The 22702-nt window shown below is 50.6% G+C and overlaps 1 protein-coding gene across 1 annotated transcript in view; it reads left to right on the forward strand.

The window, feature by feature from the left end:
- The first annotated feature begins 6759 nt into the window (after positions 1-6759).
- The window catches only part of ABCG1 (ATP binding cassette subfamily G member 1), a 51405-nt gene continuing 35462 nt past the window's right edge, over positions 6760-22702 (forward strand). Inside the window, exons 1-2 of the mRNA XM_024561897.3 lie at positions 6760-6939; positions 13113-13356. Of these exons, the coding sequence (XP_024417665.2) occupies positions 6898-6939; positions 13113-13356 (286 nt within the window). The 5' untranslated portion in view covers positions 6760-6897. The remainder of the gene's footprint in view (positions 6940-13112; positions 13357-22702) is intronic.

The raw sequence follows: 22702 nt of genomic DNA on the forward strand, positions 1-22702 counted from the left end.
AGGTTAGAGTTCAGCTCGCCACCTGGTCACTGCCCAGAACTCTCTGACTGGGGGACGGCAGGCATCATTGCTGCTCCCCACAAGAGCAGTGTCCTTGTGAGCACTGGACGGTGGTGAAAGTTCTGATTCTACTGGGTCCTCCGCCAGCACCCCAGTGAGGAAAGGAGGGGCTCCTCATTATGTGAGGCTGAGGGATGGATTCCAGTCTTCCTGTTTGGCCTTCTTGATACTGTTTTGAGTGGGGGTGGGAGCAGGTTTGGGTGCCTCATTACAACCTGAGGGAGGTAGAAACCTAAGATCCTCACTCATCTTTGCTGGCATGGGTGGGGTGGGACCACAGTTTATCAGGTTGGGCTGGAGCAGAGCAACAATTGTCTAGGCATTTTCTGTATTGCTAGGTTGCTCCTTTTCCATTTCTTTGTCTGGAGAAACCAGTCTTTGGTTAGGCCTTTGTTTGTTTGTGCCTATTTGCATTTCAAGGTTGCTGGTTTCTTCCCCTGAAAGTCTGGGTTGTGAGAGGCGAAAAGAAAACCTAGAGACCTCACCACAGTGGGGTCTCTTGAGTCCTGAGGCCAGAACTTCCCTGTCCTCCCGTCGTTCAGAGCCCCCTCCTGTCTGTCCTGTGTGATGTCCAGAGTTGTGCTCAGGGGGAAGAGTAGAGAAAAGCACGTCTACTCCATGTCCCCAATAGCCTGCCCTGTGACCTGTAACAGATTGCACCTGGGGCTTCTTATAGAGCTCTCTCCCTATTTGATATCAGTCCGGCCTATTCCCCAGCACACAGGTGACAGCTGTGGAAAGGTGGTACTCGGCAGCAGTCGTGAGTCCCGGGTCCTTGCCTGGGCACTGTGGCCCTAGGCAGGTTTCAAACCCTATAGGGCCTCCCATTCTGTATTTCCACGTGCCAGAATAATTTACTAACTTCTCATTCTGATTTTCCTGCTCTAGCTATTGTTCCCTCCCCTTGCTTAAAAAAAATAACCGTCTTTTTTATATTAATTTTTTTAATTTTTAAATTCTTTTATTGTTGTTCAGTTACAGTTGTCTGCATTTTCTCCCCACCTCTCTACCCCACCCCAATAACCAAGTCTTTTTTAAAATTGTGTTTTAATTGAAGTGTTTCTTTCTCACCTTGGGGGACCTCTGAGTCACAGGGATCTGCCCAGAAGTTTCCAGGCATGCAGAAGACAATCTCCCCAGCCCGACTTTTGCTTTCACAAGACAGGGCTCTAGGGGGTGAACACCCAGGTCTGCCTGGAGGGAAGGGGCTGGAGAGCTGGGGTCTGAAGCAGAGAGGCAGGAAGTTCAGGAACCTTTTGCCAGGCCAGGGAGGGGAGAGGTGGGATCTGCAGGTCCCAGGAGAGCTCAGCTGTCTCAGGGAGGCAAGAGGACTTCTGCAGTGGTGACCAGGGTGCCGAGCCCACTGGTCTTGAACTGTGGTCTTTGGAACCAGGAGAATTGATCTGTGCCTGAGATGGCATGATATGGAGGCACTGCCTTCCAGGGACCAGAGGCAGATTATCTGACTGATAGGAAAAGCAAAACGTGGCTTTCCCTGCAGCTGGTCTGGGGACTCAGATCCCCACGTGCTCCAGTGACGGCAGCTGCCCTCCTACCCCACAGGGGCGCTCCGAGTGTCACGTGGGTTAACATGTGTTACAGCACTTTTCTAACCATTAGCAGTTTTCAAGCAGAACTCATGATTTTTATCAAGCACCTATTCTGGCCAGATGCCACGCTAAGAATGACGTCGGAGGCGAAGAAACATCTGACAGATGCTGAGATTTATGATCTCCTTGGGGAGAGGAGGCATGTGCTGGGGGCTAGTGATCAGAGGCTAAGGCAATACGGGCCTCCAGGGTTGACCTGTAACTATCTGTAAGGATTTCCCCCCAAACTGGCTTCTGGCGCCTGACTTTCAACAACATCATCGAACTGCCTTAATCAGGACTTTTTAAGCTACAAGTGACTGAAACCTAATTCATGTCAGCTCAAAGTCAGAGGGAAAGTATCGGGTCTCATGTAGTAAATAAATAATGAAAATGACCAATATCTATTTATAAGTCATGCCGAAACACTCTGAGCTAGATATGATTTTAAAAAATAGACTCACTTAATCCTCACAGCAGTCCCATGAGAGGGGCACAGTTGTCACCCACTTCACAGCAGAGGTCATGGAGGCACTGGGGGATACGAACCTGTTTGAGGAGCCGCCACCTGGCTCCCGAGGCCTGTGCTCACCCCCAGGCCGCCCAGCCTCTTGGAAAGCACTCGGTGGCTTTCCCTTCCCTGAGCCCTGCCTCCCTCCGAGTGGTCACATCATTCTCACCTAGACACTCTCCTTACCACAAGGAATATGGCCACACCATGTGACCGCCAACTCCCAAAGGGAAAGGACCGCTCCACTTCCTGGGCCCAGGCAGGTCCCCATGAGAGCTCCGACGGTCCCATTGGGTCTGTAAGTCCTTTCTACAATAGAACAAATGCAGGGGTCCGAGGGGCGGACCGTCCTGACTGACCGGGTTGTGTTCTGGGATGGATCACATGGACTTAGGGGACAGTGGCTCCACAGAGGAAAAGTGGGGAGCACAGAGACACGTGGTGGTGGGGGATGGGAGGCTTTCATGTTTGTGGATGAAAACGGGGCCACAAACTAAACCTGACGAGCTCAGGGGAGGCCGGCATGGCGAACTTACAAACTCAGAGACCTGAAGTAACCACAGAGGATGGGCTGAAATTAGTACTTTCTACCAGTTAGCACATTAGCGGTCCATGGCTGGCCGTCATGTCCTAGGGAGGTATTATTTCCTGACAAAGGTCAGTCTTTACCTTAACTGAGCCTGTCTGTCATCTTCTTGCATTTATGATAACACACCTTTGGAACATCAGGGTAATTTCAGATATTTCCGCCCAGACCCCTCAGAGCACAGCCCACAGAACCTCTCATTGCTATAATTATAGGGCTGTTAACTTAACTGTCCTGTGCCCGCCTACAGAGAAGAAGTGTGTGTCTACCCCGTTTACTTTTTATCCAATCCCAGAGATTTCCTGCTTTGTCTTCTCCCACCTCCCCAGTCTATCACCAGTGAGTTTCAAGTAACCCCCTCACGTCGTCCCCTTTGGCTCTGATTTATGAAGTAAGTGGTACAACTCATTTCCCAGGGCATTTTCTCAATCTGTTGAGATTTTGCTTCCTGGCAATTGCCATCAGTTTGATTCAAATAAATTCATAAAAATTCTCGACAGGTTTGGACGTTTCTTACGTTTAAGTGTGGGAAGAAGGCCTCCAGTAATTTTCCAGTGTCTGTCTCTGAGACTTCGGTCCTAATCTTCAGCTTTGAAGGTCATCTCAATGCCAGATGTTATTTCCTTTTTGTTCCTTTGTAGGAATACTTTCCTAGATCTTTCATGCCACTGGCTAATGGAAGAAAACAGAAATAATCTGTTTGCAATACTTACTTTGCCTCTTCCTAACTTAGTTTATGAATTAGTCACTTGCGTTTTTCTTACCCTGTAAACATCTCTCATTAATCTTGCTTTTTCAACTCAGCCTCTGGGCACTTCCCCTCTTGCTCCCCCCACTCTCATCTTGTGGCCCCTCCTCTGCCCCTACCTCCTGGCAGGCTGGGGAGGGAGGGAACTGTAAAGGCTACAATAGAGTAGGGACATCTGCACGTTGAAGACAGAACGCCATGGCAGTCAGGCCAACAGCGGGATCCTCGAACCAGAGACCGAGTCCTCAGGGTGCCCTGGCTCCCCTTCATTTCCCAGCCTCAGTGGCTGGGTGTCTGCAGAGATAAACTGGACATGCTTTAAAAATGGACCTTGGGGGATAGAGTGCAAAGTGGGCAACTGAAACTACGTAATTATAAGGGAAGTGAATGTAGCCGACTGCTGATGGAGCGCATGCACGTGCATGCGCAGGGAGGCTTGTCCTTAGGAATGATGGGAGTGGCCCCGGGAGAGCTTGCTCATTAGCAAGGATGGAGTACACTGAATAGGCATTCAGTGGTACCCCCAAGCTTCACAAGGGACACTGAGAAAACGGAACTCCTGCAGAGAAAGGTGAGCAAGAGGAAAGGCATCTCTGTGAAACAAGGCTGGAGGGACCAGGGATGTTTGGGCCATGGAAGCAAAGGCCTCCAGAGAAATATGGTGCCATGATTGACTAGCTCAAGGCCTGCTGTGCGGAGGAGGGGCTAACTGACTCTGCGACCGTGGAGCCCAGAGCACTGGGGGTGATAGGGAATTTGATTAGTCACAGGAACTGCTTGCTAACAATGACAACTACTTAACCCTGGAACAGGCTGCCAGTTGAGGCAGGAGGTGCCTCCCCCTGGAACTTCTCAAGCCCCGCTTGGCACCCACACTTCTTAGAGTGCCCTGAAATGGCCTTGGTGAAGCACCCATGTGCCAATCTCTCTGCATGGTTCTGTTGGGACTGACTTTCCCCTTGGCTTGTTCGGCACATGTGACTCATGCCAGGCCACTCAGTGTTTGGCAACCCCCTGGGCACAGTGGCTGGCTGCCCGCTGATAGGATACAAGCATGGACCTGTTGGGAGGGCCGTGCAGAGACAGCCAAGCTGAGGGAGAAGCCAGCAGACAGATAGCAGAGTCATGAAGAGAGTTACAGACCAGGGACTGAGGACGTAGATTGGGGGCTCAGTCCTGGCAGGCCTGAAACCAGTGCATCTGGAGACTTGGATTTCTGTCCTTTACAACCAAGAGTCTCAATACAAATGTCACATATCTGACTTACTCTACCATTTGCTTATTCCCTTATTTGGCACAAGAGGGGATTCGTGAGGATTAGAATTCGAGTGTTTGCTATGTGCCATGCCTGGTGGGAGGGGCTTGACATGCATTGTTTCCCATGGGGCTGAGATTGTTATTACCACAACGTACAGATGCAGAAAGGAAGAAAGGGCATGTCTGTGGAACGAGGCTGGAGGGACCAGGGATGACACAGGTGAGGGCTCTTCTAGGGGCCTGTAATTGAAAAGCCAGCGGCTCAAGGCACACTAACAAGGAATCACTTTTACTCCCTTCCCTCTTGGGCTTCATCCTCAGGCTCTGCTCACTGACCCCTTGGGCATTCCCAGGAGCCCAGCACACAAACATCACCTTACGTCCCTGGTTCCTGACCACTTATGGCTACCAATCACATTGCATAGAACTAGGGTGGGGGAGAACAGGGGAGATTTCCAGAAGGAATCTCTGGACATGTCCTTAGGAGCAAGGAGACTAGATATTGGGCACAGACTAGATGCCAGCACACCAGGACCACAATGACATGTCACTTGTCCAGTCACACAGCTCACAGTGTTCAGCCTGATTCTCACAGACACGCCCTCCCCAGCTGCATTCCATGTCATCCTCTCCTGCTTTATGTCCTATCTGCCCCTGGAGCAGGGGGTGGCAACAGGACTGTCCACAACTCCAGGCCCCAGAGATGAGGCACCTTGGTCTCTGCTTTTTGGCCTAAACTCTCCCCAAGATGTTGTGGATTTTAATCCTCTTTCCAGGACATTCAGAGGTTGTTGACTTCCCTGTTCAGTATATTTAAGGCACCACGCAGCCTCCTGGGCATGGCATGTGGAGAGGGGCACCTGGAAGTACAGCAGGCAGGTAAGTAGAGGTATTGCATCAACTCTTCAAGTGAAACTCTTCAGATAAAAATGGAGCTGTTTCCCCCTTGAACTCATACATCATAACCCTTTTGATTTGAGGGGAGAATTTGGTTGTGGTCATCAGACCTGTGGGTGTGAAGTCCACCTGCCTGGTATGAAAAGCTGTACCTCCTTTCTAGGTAAGAAGACAGGCTCATTCATCTGAGGTGTGGTGGGGAGGGGAGACCCAGGTGTGCCAAAGGTGAAAATAGATACATTCCTGTGTGCAGTCCCAACATGAAAACTACTGAATAAAAAGGCATTAGCCTCTGAGATTGGGAGTAAAAAATGCCTTGCCACCATGGTTACCAAGAAATGGTCCCACTTATATATAATAAGGGCTTTAGCAGATGCCAGTCCATCTGAGATTCCAGTCTGGGGCCAAATGAGAGGATGTCTGGAGTGTCATTCATTATTCAGTTACCCGAACACAGCTGTGGACCAGGTACTGGGGCAGACAGTGGAAACACCACTCTGCAAAAGCAAGTCTATTTCTTATCGTGTCGCGGCGGGGCAGGGTCGGGGGTGGAGCTGGACAGACGGCTGGGCATCTTCACCTAAGTTACCAGCCCTTTGTTACCAGCACTTAGTTCTGCAACTGGCACAAAGCACGTATCTGCCTCAGTGTGTGTGTGTAGGGTGGGGCGGGTGGTCACCCCTGATACGGAGCTGTAGTGGGGAAGAGGGAGAGAGATGGCGCAGCCATCTCTTCATTAGTCTTCAAGGTTCTCCCTGGCAGAGACATGCCCAAGATCGAAAAAAGAAAACAGCAGTCTTGGAGGTGGTGGTCATACAGGGGAACCCCGTCGTCTGTCGGAGCCCTGGACCGCTGGCCTAGCCCCCGCGAGTGTCCGGATTCGGGGGCTCCGGGGCTGAGAAGGGCCTACAGCGCCTGCTTGGCCAAGGGGCGCAAGCGGCTCTGGGAGTGGATTTGCCCAGGAGCTGAGCCCACCCCCCCCAGCAGGAGCAAAACAAGAGCACGCGCACCTGCCGGCCCCGCCCACCCTGCACAGTGGCCAATGGCAGGGAGTGGGCGGGGAATGGGCGGGGCTTACGCGGGCGGGGCGAGCCCGGGCAGCCGCCGAAGCTGGAGCCCGCGTCCGGCGCATTGGCTCTGTCAGGAGCGAGCGCAGCCTCGTGCCCGCCGTCGGTCTCTTCCTCCGTCGCCGTAGCCGCCACCGCGGCCGCCTAGTCCCCGCCGCTGCTGCCGCCCCCGCCCCCGGGGCATGGCCTGTTTGATGGCCGCTTTCTCGGTCGGGACCGCCATGGTGAGTGAGCGCATCCTACGCCCCCGAGGTTTGCTTCTGTTTTCCAGGAGAGCAAGATACAAAGACCCGCACCCTCACCTTGACACCTGCCCTTAGGTCCCCGTCTCCCATCGCCCACGTCCCGGCAACCCGGCGCTGCGGGATGCTCCTTGCACCGGCCGAGGACGTCGGGAAGGTGGAGGGGCTAGGAGTGGGCGGGAGGCGGCCAGCACCCCCACAAGTGGACAGATGGCCTTGACCTCGTCCGCTTCTGGCTGAGGGGCTTGGGGCCCAAGGACCTGGAGTGCACGGGGGAGGGCCCCATCTCCAGCTAGCGCGCGCGGCCGGGGCTCCGGAAGCCGGCACTTCTCGCGCCACCCTCCGGAGCCCCGGGCATGATCTGGGGGAACAAAAGAGGGAGCTGCTCCCCTAAGCCAGAGCCTTACACTGCCCCCTGAGCTCCCCGGGAGCTGACTCTCTGGGACCGGCTCGGGAGGGGGCGGCGGAGTTCTGGGGAGGCAGACTAGGGCGAGCCTGGATACCTGCAGGCCACCTTTCTGCACCCTTTAGAGAGATGGGGTGGAGACAGAGACGCTCTTTTAACGTCTCAGGAGGGACGGGCTCCGCAGGGGGACCACCTGGTGTCGGCGAATGCACTGCTAGACGCAGCAAGTGCTATTCCCAGGGGCGGAGAAAAGTCTCCTCTTGCTCATGTATAATAGCTCCATAAGCTCACAGTAGGACAAAACAAATAAATTAACCAGCGGCCCACCCATGCCAGGGCCTTTCGTTTATTTCTATGCCTAGCAAGCCGGCATTGCAGATGGGTACTTATGGACTAGATTTCAGGTCATCTAAAGTACAAATTGAGCATATTACGTATTCCAACCCATATTGCTCTCCCTATCCATCCCTCTTTCTATCCTCCGTCTATGTATTTACTATCCTGCTAGTTCCTTCCCATAGGCTGTAAGCCCACAGAGCATAGCGGCACCAATTTGTCACCTCCACCCCTCGCCTTATTTCATTTTTAGCATCCTGTATTGAAGTCAGCAGGGCTCAGCAGTATTTGACCGACAGTTACCTCTTGCCTTAAGCTCAAGAGGAAAAAAAAAAAAAAGGAGCCGGGTTTCTGCGCATGCTCTGCTCTACCAACTGCATCCTATGATTCCAAACAGGTTACTGTAGAACATACCGCGCCTCGCCAGCTCATTATGTAATGATTTTGTGTAAACTGATAGAATGGGGCCACCGGCACGTTAAGGAGGTTGGTAGAGCAGGGGGGGGCTGGGGGACTCACAGGCCAGATCCTATCTCTGGGCTTGCTCTGCCTTTATTACTTGGCTTCTTACAGATAAGAAGGCTGGAAAAAAAAAAAAAAAAACCCTCAGGAAAGGCAATTCCCTTCTCACCACATTTGCTTTGATCCGGTTGGGTGTTTTGGTCACACTTGGCAATCCTACCTTTTACATTTGCCTACGTATTTGGGATTCCTAAATTATGCTGATAATGGAAAATTAAGGAGATTATGATTGTTAGTTGTAAGTAAAGAAAGTTTCGAGCCTTTTAGATTCTGGGTAACTCTTGACGTCCTTTCAGAGCTGCAGAAGTGCCTTATACACGTTGGAAAATAATGAATCAAAATGTTTTGAGGTGCAGAGGTTTTTATGTCAAGATTGTTTTTGTGTTACATTATGGTTCATGCACAGCCCAGAACGCACGTGTTTTGTTCCCAGGGCAATGCTAGTGGCTGGACTTTTTTTTTTTTTTTTTTCAGGGAACTTTTTAAAAAATTTTTTTCCTTTCTGAAAACCTTGTACTTTTTTTCTTTAATTAAAAGAATTCTACTCAAGTCATAAACAATGAGCCCTGAAGAGCGCCCTAGGATCCTGAGGTTGGCCTCCCCGCCTCCCCAGCTCTGGGATTTAGTGCATGCTGACTGGGCCAGGTGTGAGTTTAAAGAGAGCAGTACCACCTGGGTAGTGGAGTCTCTCTGAGTTGGAGGAAGGGCAGGCATGGGTTCCCTATGGAACGGTGGTATTTGGGACTGTGTGAAGCCGAGTTTTGCTTTTGGTGAGGTTGGCCTTCTGAGCGACCTCCCAAGTGGCATCTGCCCTTTGCTTAGTCAAGGGTGTGCTATTTGGGTTATTTTTCTGCAGGCAGTGGCCTTGAGAATTCTCGTCCGTGCATCTTCCTGTAATGTGCCCAGGGTACCAGGGAAGGACTGCCTGGGTGGGAACCAGGGCTGGTGGCGATGAGCGGAAAAGAGAAGCGACAGTGCGTGCCGACACCTGGGGCTTTCGAGTTCCTCTTCCTTCCCTCTCTTCCCCGTGATGCTGGGGTGTGTGTGTGTATGTGTGTGTGTGTTTCTATCTCTAACTATGCTTCCCTGGGTCGGTAGAGTGAGCCAGCCTCACAATGGCCTGGTGGGTGGGTGGGGATGGCAGTTGCTGCCTGTTAGAGACCCCCTCCAGCTAAACAGGAATCTCTCTCTGTTAGCATTCAAACTGAAAGGAGCACCAAAAGAAATATTCCCACCAACAGCAGGCAGGATCCTCCAAACAGGAGCTCCTGGGCATTCAACACCCACGAATGGACTTACTGTTATTTACCATTTATTATGCAGCACAAATTGTGTGTGCAGGGGTTGGGGTGAAGACAACGTTTCACTGAAGTAGGGGAACCTACCAGGAAAGGGAACCAATGGGGAAGGAAGATGTATTTGTTTCATTATTAACGAGCTCAGGAGGCTGAGGACAGCGAGCTGTAACCTACATTGCGGGTCGCTCTCTTCTAAGGTTGTGTTTCCAGAGAATTGGTCTATTTTGGAGTGATAGCCACCGCCTCCCATCATACAGGATTCCATGATTTTATTAATTGGGGGAGGCCAGTGGGCACCCACGGAGGAAAGGTGGATGATGGTGTGCACAGCTTCGGTGTTAGTTTATTTGGGGGTGGGGTTGTATGGTTTTCTCAGGGGTTTTTTTGGGGGGTGGCTTTCCTTATAATGGACAGGGACTGGGATGACCCAGGGTCATCTACGACCTGTCTGTAAAAAGCTACGTACTGTTAAGGATGCTGGCTGGGAGGACAGGGTGCAGACCTGCAAGCCATACTAAACGTGGGGTCTTGGGCACACTGCTCACTAAATGTGGGGTCTCAGGCAGGTTGGGCGGTCTCTCTGTGCCTTAGATTCCTCCTCTGAAAGGGATGAGGGGGAGATGACAATACCCCCTGCTAGAGTTGGGGAGAGAGTAAGAGGCATACTCTCTTCAGCCTGGAGTTTAAAGGGCACATTGTACTTGCTGAATTAGTAGTCATTGTTTACTGTCACTCACCTACTATGCAGGGGTGTTATTGTTTAATTCTCTAAATAGCGAATACTGGCTCCTCTCTCTCCCTCTCTCACTCCCAGATCAGGTTAGTCACCCAGCTTCATCCTGCGCAGCATTGCATGTCCCTTCGGAGTCTCTGCACAGTCCTCCTATAGCTCTGGCCTCACAGTATTGTAACTAATTGCCCCTATTCTTGCCTGGGGCCTGATCTTGAATGGGAGTTGCTGAGGCCATAGACCATGCCTGTGTGGCTGAGCACTAACCCCCAGGGCTTTATTTGGTGCTCAGCTTGTTAAATGATTGAGTGAGTGAGAGAACAGAGAAGCTCAGGGTCTAGAGGGGAAAGTCAGGCCCTTACAGGTCTGGCTGCTACGGTAGCCGGTGGTGAGCAGGTGGTTGGAATAATAGCTGTTCATTCCTGTGTTCATCAGAAGGGAAAGCTGTGGCCTATCCTGGGCCTCCTCAGGGGCTGACACCTACGGTGGATTCCAGGGCAGAGTATGGATGGTCTGTGGCAGCTGGGATGCTGGCCACAGTGGAAGCTAAGGGGACCACCACTGGAGACGAGTTGCTGAATACTCTTGGCCCCCAACTGAACACATGGCGACTGGGAATTCCAAGTTGGAGCCAAGTCTGCCAGCAGGATGTGGGCTTGGAACCAGATGGTCAGCCTTTTCTCTTGGGTGGCATGGTGGGATGAGAAGGAACCTTGGGGTCCAGACCTGGAGCTTGGTTTGCCCATTGTTCTCTCCACAACCCCCCACAGCTAGGGTTTGGTGCTTCTGGGGGCCGTTATGGAGTCAAAGTGGGTTGTAAGCCTGGGACAGCAGCACATGCCCCAAAGGACAAGATGGGTGGGCAAAGGGATGGCATCTGGGGCCTGCTCTGGGTGCCAGAGCTGAAGTTGCACATTTTCTCCCAATCACTGAAAGCCAAGAGTGCACTGAGCTATGGCAGAGCCTGCTATTATGGCAGAGTCTTTAAGGGGCCCCGACACAGAAGGCCCAGGGCAAGCAGAGGCTCGGAGGCAGAGGTGGTGGGTCCTGTGACTGTCTCTTGGGAGTTGGAGAGACACCTGTCATGCCAAGCCTCTGAGGAGCCCCACTGTTGGGCTAACACAGACCTTCTCTGATTTCTAGAATGTATGAACCTACTTATGTTTGCATTGGAAACATTTCACAGGCTCGGTGCCAGTAGCGAACCAAGCTTAAGTTTGGCAGTTTTAGTTTGCACTTTAATTTTTATCCACAGAGTGTTATAGTCAGTGAGCTGAGCTTTGCTTTGGTTAAGCTTTCCAGAGGTAGGAGATGCCTGAGAGGCACGTGTGTGCCTATGTGGGCACGGTGCCTTTTTCTTAAAGGTCAAAGCAACGTTTTCAAACATCACACGAAGCAGACACCCTTATGCCCACATCTGCCCTTCCCTCTGTGCTTTAGATGTTCAAAACCACCAAGCCCTCCAAGGTTTTTGAGCCCTTCGATACCATGATGGAGAAATGCCAGCTCTTCAAGAACACAGTCAGGTGCCCTCAAGAGGGCATTCCAATGGGGGAAGGGCTTGTTGTGGCCACGTGAATTGCTGGGTTGGTAGGAATATTGATGGATGATCCACTCGCAGGTTTTACTTTGGATTTTTGATTAGAAACAATAATGATCAAAAAGCTATCAGCTCAACAGCAATGCCTAGCAAACGTTTGTGGACAAATAAGTGTGGCGTTGTTCCTCTTCGGGACAAGCAGCTGCCCTGCAGTGGGTCCCCAGCGCTACTGCAGTCCCAGGGGCCCGAATGACCCAAGGTGGTTGTCCATGGCCAATCCCAGTCGGGCTGACTGCCTTCAGTGGTGTGAAGGAGAGTCGCCGCAGGCCCACGCTTTTGGGCTCTATGGAATGTTCCCTCTTGATTCAAGACACAGCTAGAGAAAGCACAGCATAATATTTGTCCACCCCAGGCTTCTTCTGAGTTTTGCAGATGGATTTGTTTGGGGTTGCCAAGCCATTAGAAAAAGATATTCCTTTCTTTGCATAGATACTTCTGGTTCCTGGCACATCTGTGGCAGTTCAGTTGACTCCAACGGGAGCTGGGAAGCCATTGAGTTACAAAATGTTAGGCACTGGCCTGCTGCAGTGGCAGGGGCCTCTAAGGGGGTTTTTTGTTTTGTTTTTTAATGACTCAGATTCTGGGATCACTTCTGCCCTTCCCTTAATTATAGAGCTTAGAGCAAGTTCAAGTTCCTTAAATTGTCTGTGCCTCAGTTACCTCGTCTGTATAACAGAGAAAAAAATATCAATCCTTCTAACTTTTTTCAGTGCTATTATTAAGATATAACAAAAGAGGAGAATCGTAAGTGATTTGGAAAATTTACCAGGGAAACAAAGGCCAGCTCCCACAAAACCCAAGAAGTTCTTGAGAAACGCTGATGAGTTTACACTGGAAAAATGCTAGAAAAGCTCATTTTAAATACAACTTTCAATTACAGATTTTTAGTAGCCTTATGTGCCTTTATTGGGATTTTTCATGAGTAGACTGTACACAGAGAATATTTCACGGTGGCTAGTGTTTCATTCTTTGAAACAACGATTCATTTATTGTGGCGTGCGATTAGATTTTATGACTCCAAAGGAAGACTGGTTAGATGAGGTTCATATCTTATATTAAGCATTGTTTTAACAGGAGAAAAAGTGACAGCTAGAGAAAACAGATTCCTCTAGGGAAGCTCTCATCTCTCGCAAAGTCACTCCGTAATTTAAGAAGCGTTGTTATGAATATTCAATGACCTTGAACCTCGTAGCCAGTCTCCTGTGCTCTTTTCCTTGATGTGGCTCATATCCTCTCCTGGTGCTTCCTCCCTGTGTTTTCTAGAATGCCAGCAGTTACACTGCAGCTATGACGGAGCCCAAGTCGGTGTGCGTCTCTGTGGACGAGGTGGTCTCCGGCAACCTGGAGACCACCGAGAAGGACCTGCTGAATGGGCACCTGAAAAAAGTGGACAACAACCTCACAGAGGCCCAGCGATTATCCTCCTTGCCTCGGAGGGCAGCTGTCAACATTGAATTCAAGGACCTTTCCTACTCCGTTCCAGAAGGACCCTGGTGGAGGAAAAAAGGTAGGGAGGGCGGCCGCTGTGGGTTTCGGGAGGTGAGAGGAACCCATGAAGGAAGCAACAGGTTGTTTGGGGAAATCTGGGTCTGAAGTTGGGAGGCTGAGTCTTCCCGCTCCGTCACAGCCACGGCTGATTTATGTGATTACTTGGTGCCTGAGTTTTCTCTCACCTATAATATGAACAGGTGGATAGATGACTCAAGACTCACAGAGGCTCTTAACTTCTGATCGAGTACAAAGAATTTACAAAGATTGGCCACATCTTTGTGGCTGGATTTAGGAGTGCACTCAGCGGGTCCTCCTTACTGGAGGCTATTTCAGTTAGTCTCTCAAGATGGGACAATTTTTTACTGTTTCAGAGCAAAATGGAAGACAGGTGCTCCCTCCCAGGTTTGAAGTGTTAAAAGATAGCTGGCAACTTAGCAGGACCTCTCTCGAAACCAGTCGTTTATGTTTGAGGATCTTGAAAGGACTCTCATGGGTGGTGTTGATGGGATATTAAGAAAATAAACTATCGGCCAAAGAACCATAGAAATAAAAGTAGAAGAGAGGGAGGATGGAAGTCGGGAAGTCTCTGAAAAGCCACACAGTTTGCCACCAGCTTTTTGCTCATGAGCTGAACTGACAACTGATGGTATTTTGACTTTTCTTAGCAACCTGGATGTTCCTTGGCCAGCTCTACATTTGAAAAGTGGGTAGGGTCAGTGCCACCTGGGTTGGTATTTCTGACCTATTTCTTCCTGTGGCGCTTACTCCTCATCTCCCTCTGCTCTGTGCACCCATCATCCACCCGACTCTGGGGTGGGGGACACATTGGGAGGGGATACGTTGAAATAGTCCCTAGTTTGTAACAAATCACTTAAAACATCTTGAAAATCGATGAGGAATTTGGAACAATGAAAGAGAATCGCATATCACTGAATCACTGTAATTTTTTTAGAACCCCTAACTTGAATCTAGATTTGACCCTTTCTAATTTTTGAAAAAGATCCACCAAGACTTACTTTTTTATTTTTTATTTTTATTTTTTCCTCTTACCTCCCTTTTGTTTTCCTACCTTCTGGAAACTAAGCATTTGAGGCTGTGGACCTGGGCACTCTGGACTTCTCGGTAACCATAATTTTAGAACCCGGACTGACTGGTCCCTGGGACCTGCCCGCCACGCTGGTTGCTGGCTGACTTTACGTCTGTTTGCACAACCAGGAGCAGATCCTAAACCTTCTCACCGGCTGGTTGTGTAGCGTTGTTATCTGACACATCTTCACAGTGTCCAGCCTGTCTTGTTAAGAAATTCTGTGACAGGCTCAGCGTTGGGCTCGTTCATTTGTGCCTGCTGAAATGTCAACATAGGGTTTCAGCCTTTTCCTCCTGAACCTGAAAGAAAAGATTTTTCCCCAAAAAATGCACCAAATGACCAGAGGGGCCTTGGTATGTTTGGCTTGCCTTGTCTACGGAGACAAGCCCATGAGCAACCCAGGTCGGTTTCTGTCCATCTGACACCTGTGGCTGTAGGAATGTTGTCCTCGTGGCTGGAAATGCTTGGATGGCTCTCGTTTAAAGGGAAGATAGCTTGCAACGCAGACATGCAAACATTTGAAAACTGTGGCAGAGTCTTGGTCTGAAATCCAGCCCAGCAGGTGCTCAGCCGATGTTTGTAAGTGAAGAATAGCATTTCCTAGTCGGGTATGTGGCTTGTCTACCCTGTATTTTCTGAATGTTAGAACTAGTCACACTGATTGTCCAACTTAGCCAATGATGATGGCATCTTAACCAGCAAGGGAGGGGCCACCACTTGCAAGCTCAGCTCGTGTGGCTACCAGATAGACACTTGCCCTGTAGTAACCCCTGCTGGCTCAGGGTGGGAGGAGGGGTGAGGTGGAGGAGGAAGTGAGCCCAGAGGGACCTGCCCATGAGTCAGAGATGGTTAGGGCCAGAGGAAGCTGGGCATGATGGGGCTTCTGTGTCCCGGTGGCTGGCTTGTGGACTGGCGAGGCCCAGTTTCTGGCTTCCACCCAGGCCCCTTCCTCAGCAGCAGCTCCTCTGTCTGCTTCAGCTGCCTGTCCTTCCCCAGCCTTTGTTCGTGGTACCCTGCAGTTCACACTGCAGGCAGTTTTTCACTCCTGCATAAATTCCAGCTGTGACATTATTGTCCAACTTCTCACTGAATAGAAAGGAACCCAAGTGTTTAAGGCTTGCCCGTGCGTCTGAGCTAGCCAGGCTGGCCTGGGACTGTGGGGGGTCATTCCTAATGCTGCAGTCTGACTAGGTGCCTGTGCCCTGCCTGGCACAGGCCTTTGGGGTGCCAGGGTCACTGCAGTGCTCCTTCCCTAGGCCTGGTGCCCGTGGAGCCGGCTCTGCTGCTGCTTGCTGAATTGGTTGCCCCATGAGGCTGGAGGCTGCACCCAGGGAATTTCCTGAAAGAGCTGCTGAGGTTCATCTCAGCACTCACTGCGCCCTCATTACCAGCAGGCTCTGAAGTGCTACTTCTTCAGTGAGCTAGTAACTTGGGGAGCAAATTTCCCCAACTCAGAGCCGCCTCCAGGATGAACAGCACAAGTCAGCATTTAGTCTGGACCCGGGCATGGGGCTCATACCCGTGAATCCCACCTGCACCTTTCCCACCGGTCCACTGCCCTCCTGTGGGCTCCGCAACCACTCCTCAGGTCTGGCTCCTTGCCCTCAATGTGGCCTTTCCCACTTTGTCCTCCCCATTGCTGGTGGCTGTTTCCATCCCCAGCAACGATGAGGGTAAGCTGAGAAGTCAGATCCCAGCTTCTCTCTCATTTCCCCTTTTCTCTACATGGCAGTTGTGTATTTGGCCTCCCCTCGGTGTGACAGCCAGGGTGGCTGGCCTTTGGGACAGGAGCTCTTTCTCTGCCCTATCTCACTGTATCAGTTTTGCCGTCTCTATCAAGTTGACTGTTTTAATTTTTTAAATTCAACTTTGCACGTGGAGCTCATTGCACTGACCGCACCGGGGTCGGACGGCAGGGCATCTCGCAGGGTGTGGGCATCTCCGACCTGACAGCCACAGTGCCCGGTCATGCCACAGAGGGAGCAGAGCCCCAGAGCAGATGTGATGGCTCAAGGTCAGAGTCGACACTGGGCTCTGGCTGTCTGACTCCCAGGCCAGTTTCTTCCATCGCAAAGACACTGGACGACTCCAGTAAATTCCAGGGAAGTCCTCATCTCACACCGTGTCTGCCATGAAATTAGCACCGTGGCAACGGTGCCATGACACAAACTCAACTAGAATGCCACAGCAAAGCTTGCTTTGCGATTAGAATATTCTTTAAAACTCCTACGGAATTATTTTAAAGAAAGAAGATCGAGAACGAGAACGTCACGATCCTCAGAACAAAGGTGTGAGTGACCAGGGCAGTATTGAGGAAGGAGGGGCCAAGCGCTGGGTCTTGAACATTCTGGAGCTTGACGATTGCCAAGTGTTGAATACGGCATTGAACAAAACATCTTGTATTTTCAATTGTAGTTGCTTTTTCAGCATATGATTAATGATGTCTTGGGAGGAAAACCTTGATCATATAATAGACTCCTAGAAGAGAGCGTAATTATGAAAGGAACTATTCCCAAGAGAAAAAAGTGCACCCCGAGGATGATTTCACCGGCTTGTGACACGGTAATGAGTTTCCCTCAAGGAATTCACTCCCGTGGCCTAAGTTGATGGGACAGAAGATTCAGAACAATGTGGACTTCCATGGGGGCACACCAGCTATCGTGTCAGGGACATAGCTGAACAGTGCAGGTTGGTCGTTCTCACTGAGCTCTCAGGGTGACTTGCTTTGGAAAGCAGCTCTGCTTCCTGCAGTTGGATGCTCTGTTGGTAACACGCGGGACCCCAGGCAGAGAAGAGAGCCCACGTCCAGACCCTCTGAAAGGAAGATATGGATAGTCATGAGAACCTCTGGTTCTGAAATGCACCTCACAGCTTTCAGGGCTCGTCTGTCAGGGTCTCTATTATTCTTAGGAAGTGACTGGTCATGACGTACAAGTGGAGTGCTTGGGGTCTTCTGGATAGTGCTTCATACCCCGGCCCCAGCCCCAAAGGAGACCTCAGCACTTTCCACTTGTGAAATTAAAGCAGGTCCACTTGGCTCAGGGGCCAATTCTGCCCTTTGTACCCATGGAATACATGAGGTTCAGAGTCATATCCCAGATCACAGGAGGACAGATGGCGGGGCTTGAGAGCTGGCCTGTGGGATTTGAGGCTAAGACCCAACAAGGAACCTGCTGTGCAGCTGACCCTGAGGAGGGCCCACCACTGGACCACCATGGCATGGATGGGCTTCACCCCATTTCACAAAACTGTCAGTGATCAGCCTGGACAGTTCTGGCTGATTTTCCTTTTAATTGACCTGTTTGGATGTCAGTCACCTCTGCCATTCATGAGCAAATCTCCTAGTCCTTGGGGAAGTCTCTAGCTGTTCTGTCCCCTCATCGGGGAGGTGAGGCTAAGGCAGAAGCATGGTGTGGCATGCTTTCCCATAAACAGGTGACATGATTCTTAGAAATTAAATACCCCTCCCAGGATTACGTTGTGCTGAAGTTCAGGCTGAGAACAAAAGTAATCATATCTGGGGCTTTAGCACGTTCTTTACTGTTCCCTCAGCCAGGCTGTGTCTCAACATGGTAACACGCCAGCCCAGTGGGATGAAATAGCATCTCCTGCTTTGAAATCCGACCCTCCAGCCTTCTCCTTGCCAAATGCCAGGAAGGAGTTAAACAATCTGGGCAGCTCCAGCTTATCTGTATTGGTTTGCTTCTAAGCTATAAAAATGCATTTCAAAACCCTTCTCAAATTCGTTTGCTTTCTCTTAATTTCCGTAACTTTTCCCAAGGCCTGTAATGACAGGCTGGTTAAAATGAGTGGAATGTGCATTTAATAAATTCCTTTAAGGAATTCCATGAAGGGAAGATTGGAGTCTAACCAAGTGTTGGGTGACTTGATCCAACTCACTCAGCAGGGACGGGAAGGGCAGCCAGTCACAGGGGGGCTGCAGAAATCCCAAGGTAGCAAAGGGTTTTGGGGGGAGGGTTGCTCAGGTTCAGCAAGGATTTCTGTTCCCCCAGCATGAATGGATGGATTACTCTTGTGTTTCTTGGGAACCATCATGCTAAGGTGGGTTTTCTTTTGTGTGCAAAAGAAATTGCTTTTCAACACTCTGCCTTTGTCTTTATTTGAGGCTATAGCCTTTTATAGTCTTTTCAAAGACTATAGTCTTTAGACTGTATAGCCAAACATAGACTTTTATTTGGTGCAGCGTGGTGAGCCTAAACCTTGCTGCCTACAAGAGTGCCTCGCTTGAGGCTCGGGTGTAATAAATGGAGCCGAATGCAGAGCCCCTCCCCTCCCCTCTGGGGCCAGTTCTCAGGTTCTCAGTTCTCGTGGCTCCCTGCAGCAGGCAGGCTGGCAGGCAGGCAGACAGGAAGGATGGACACCCGCTCAGGGCCCTTTGATGATGGGTCGTCTGGAACAGCTCTGATTGTTTACCTTAGAGGCTCCGAAAGAGGCTTTGAAAACTGCTGAGGATGGGCCAGCTCTGGCAGCAAACTCAGGACAGATGAATGTGGAGTGACTATGTACAAAACCAAAGGGTTTGCTAGTTTACGAGAACTTTCACACAAGGAGTCTAGATGCTTCCGTACTCTAGCTAGCACGCTCTCTCCCTTTGAGCGTGCTGCATGGAAGCCAAGCCACCATCCCGCTGGGACCTGGGGCCTGTGGTGTGCCACCGTCAGGCTCCGCGACCCTGTAGAAATGGCTCCAGTGGCTCTGCCACCAGGGCAGGGAGGTCTCCTTTCCTCCTCTGCTTCAGTGTTTAGCCACCTCTGTTACCTTCGGATTGGCAGGTTCTTTATTCGGCTCACACTCCCTCACTTTCCCAAAGAGCGTGCCTGTTCTTGAGCCATCTGGCCTCTTCCGAGTGACTTTGCAGGACTGTGCTCTGCACAGCGGGGGATTGGTGTCACTGTTGCACTTTCTGAGGACATTCTTGCCACACTTATTTTCACTTGCTGGGGGGGGTGCCCTCCTGCCTCCTTTTAAAACCTCAAATATGCTTGTCTCTTGAAAACTTCACATTCTCAAACTAAAGTCCTCTTTTACAAACCAGAACCTAATCTGCCAAGGCTAAGAAATAACCCAAGGTGACATTTTGTTAAACATGAAACCATTTCTTTTGTTTATAAATTGGCAGGAAAAAAAATGGTTAGTAACCATACACCTGCTCCTTTTGAGTTCAGTTCTAGAATCAACAGATTTGCTTATTTAAGAAACAAAGGTACCACATGGGTCAGATTAAATTGTTGAGAAAGAAGAAACCGCACAAACTAGAGGTTTGTAGAATGGGAGTGATTCCCTATCAAACCCATGCTGATGAAGTTCCAGAAGCTTCAGAGGAAAGTTTACCTTCAAATAAAATATATCAGATACAAAGTTTTTGTTGCCCATAGTATGAATAAAGGCAGCAAGAGGAGTTTTCAGAGTGGGGGATGGAGGCTGGTGCGTCTGCAGCATCCGCTCTGCCCGCTGCCATCAGTTTCACTTCTCCCTCTGTCAGCTGTGATGTTGTTAGTCACCCTTCTGCTTTGTAGGGTAAGTGGCATTCGGTGTCAAAATTAAGACATGCCAGACTGACTTCAAGACTCATTACGTCCATCTGAAACCTATATTTAGAGTCTGAATCTTGGAGTGCAAAGGGGACTCGAAGCTCCCTGGGCCTGACCTCTCACCCAAGTAGTCCTTCTTGCCCCATCCCCAACAGTGGGTGGCCAGCCTCTGTCTGAGCACCTCTAGGAACCAGGGCCTGACACTTCCCTGGGCAGCCAGGCCCATGTTTGCACAATCGAATTCTTAGAAAAAGACTTCTGTCTGTCGAGGTGAAATGTGAATTCGAGTAATGGTCATTAGTTGATGCAGGTTCTACTTTTTGGAACTCTGCAGAATGGACCTCGGTCTTGGTCTTGAAATGAGCTCACAAGTTGAAAGGAGGAAGCCTGACCAAGTGCAAAATAGTAACCAAGCATGTCAAGAGCCAGAGCTACCTGGAAAGGAAGCCATAAGAAGCATAGGCCCTTGGAGGAAGTGAGGCCCAAGTCCTGCTTTGGGAGCAGGCATCGGTGCGGGCAGGGCACGGGGCAGGGGCCCCTGCTGCCTTGTGCTTGTTCTCTGGAAACTGATAAGGGTGGAGCGCCATAGAAGAGCAGATGTGAGTCATGTTTTCTGTTTCTTTAGTGTTATTTGGGCAGCCCTGTGCGCTCAGACAAAAAAGTCCCTGGCCTGATAGCTCCACTGCCCATCTTGGAAGTGAACTTTTAGCAGGAGTTTTGTGGGATTTCTCAGTTGTTATTTCTCTCTTCCCACTTTTTTGGGCAAGTACTTATGTTTTTAACTAAACGTGTTTTTGTTTTGTTTTTACTAAGCAAATACTGTTAGCTATAGCACATTGCATCATTGAGGCATCATGGGAAAGACATAGGGGCATATCAGTGCGAGCATCTTACCCAGAAGGGAGAGAGACCTCCGATTCCTGCTGTAACCTCCAGTGCTAACTACCTGCCTCCCAACAAGCTCCATTGAGAACTCCCCTTTGTCATATCACGGGGTCCGTAAACTGAGCTGTGTTAGGTTTACTGTGCCCATGACATACACAACCCCAAACACTGGTGGCAGCAGAAATGCCACAAAAGGCCTCCCCACCTCTCCTGGGCAGGGGCGGGGGGCGGGGGGCGGGGGCACCTGGCTTAGGCTGTGCTGAGCACCTCCGCTGGCCCTCTCCCTCCTAGATGGGGTTACCCAGCCACCTGTCTTGCATCCAGACGTTCCTTCAAATGGCGTTGAGACTGCCTACTCTCCATGGGATGAATTCATTCTGGCCTTATTCACCAGCAGGCCCTAGTAAAGGGGAGTCTCAGGCGGCTCTTCCACGAGCTTTAAATATGTAGTAAAACCCCACCTCTTTCCCAGTACGCTGCTATGCTGACCCTGCAGGCGGGGGGAGGGGTGGGGTGATGCTTGCACTGTCCCCACCGGGCGGCTGGACACACCGGCTGCGGGTCTGGCGGAGGCTGTCTGGAAGACTTTCATACTCCTTTGCAACCCTAAAACCAGACGGGTTGGAAAAGAGTACCGCCCAGCTCTCTTGCGCAGGCGCGCAGGTGCGCAAGTGCGGGCCAGGCAAAGCGGTGCGGCAGGAGCACGCTTGCAGACGCGCTTGCGCAGTAATGCCCTGCCGCTGCTGCCGCGAGGTTACTTTCGGTCAACGCTCGCGGGTAACCTCAGCGGCCAGGCACTATTGGCTGAGCGCCCAGCGCTGTTGCTAAGCACGAGCAGAGGATGCGGAACTCCTGGGGTCCCGGTGCTGCGGGCCTCCCTAGGCGTTGGTCTCTCCTTCCCCTGGACTGGGACCGCCCTGTGGACCCCGGGAGTGCAAACCCTGTGATCCACCCCAGGTCCGTGGAACACCTGGGCCTTGAAAGTGCCAGAACTTTTCCTGTAGCCTAATTTTACTTCAGAAGATGTCTCTGAAATGGTTCTGATGGATGGAGATATTTTTAGTAATATTAGTATTATTTTAAGTATGATTAGTATTGTTTTGATGTCTCTTTGAGCATATTTGGGAGACCGCACTGGAATGGAAATAGCACACAGATCCCTAGGCCATCCTAAGGAAGATGGCTGGCATCCAGGCTGGTTTCTGTGCCCTTGTAGCTTTCATCAGAATGGGGAGGCTTCACAATTTTCCAGACTTCTATTAATTTTTTTAAAACTTTTGATTAAATTTATTGCGGCGACATTGGTCCATAGGATCACACAGCTCAGACCTCCATTTACAGTGGCAGGTCGCACCATTGGGGCAGGCAGCTCAAGCCCGTTTTCTATGAGACAAACAATATCTGAATCCAGTGTTCTTGTTGTTTTCTGTTTTGGGTTCACCAGGTGGGTGAAGGGACAAGAGGCAGGTGAGCCTCTTGGGTTTGGCCAAGCAGGTTGGTCAGGAAGCAACCAGCCACTGTTCTTCTCCAAGGTCAGTGTTTAAAAATGACCAGGGTGGTTTTTGGAATCCTGGAATTCCCCTCAGGTATCTGAATTGAGGATCCAGTCAGTGGGCTGGAATCCAGCCGAAAGGCGGCCTACTCCCTGCCAAGTCACTTCCATCCTGGGTGTGTGCGTGAGGCAAGGACAGGTGAGGTGTGTTTTCTGTGGAATAGTTTTTGGTGACAGCACAGATGTGATAAACATGATTTCTGTCACTTGGGCTGTATTCTAATGCCTGGAAGGCCTGGGACCACCCTGGTGGAATAGGAGGCACCATGCACTGCCTGTCCCTGGG

This window comes from Desmodus rotundus, chromosome 2 (genome assembly GCF_022682495.2).
Source record: "Desmodus rotundus isolate HL8 chromosome 2, HLdesRot8A.1, whole genome shotgun sequence".
Taxonomy (NCBI): domain Eukaryota; kingdom Metazoa; phylum Chordata; class Mammalia; order Chiroptera; family Phyllostomidae; genus Desmodus; species Desmodus rotundus.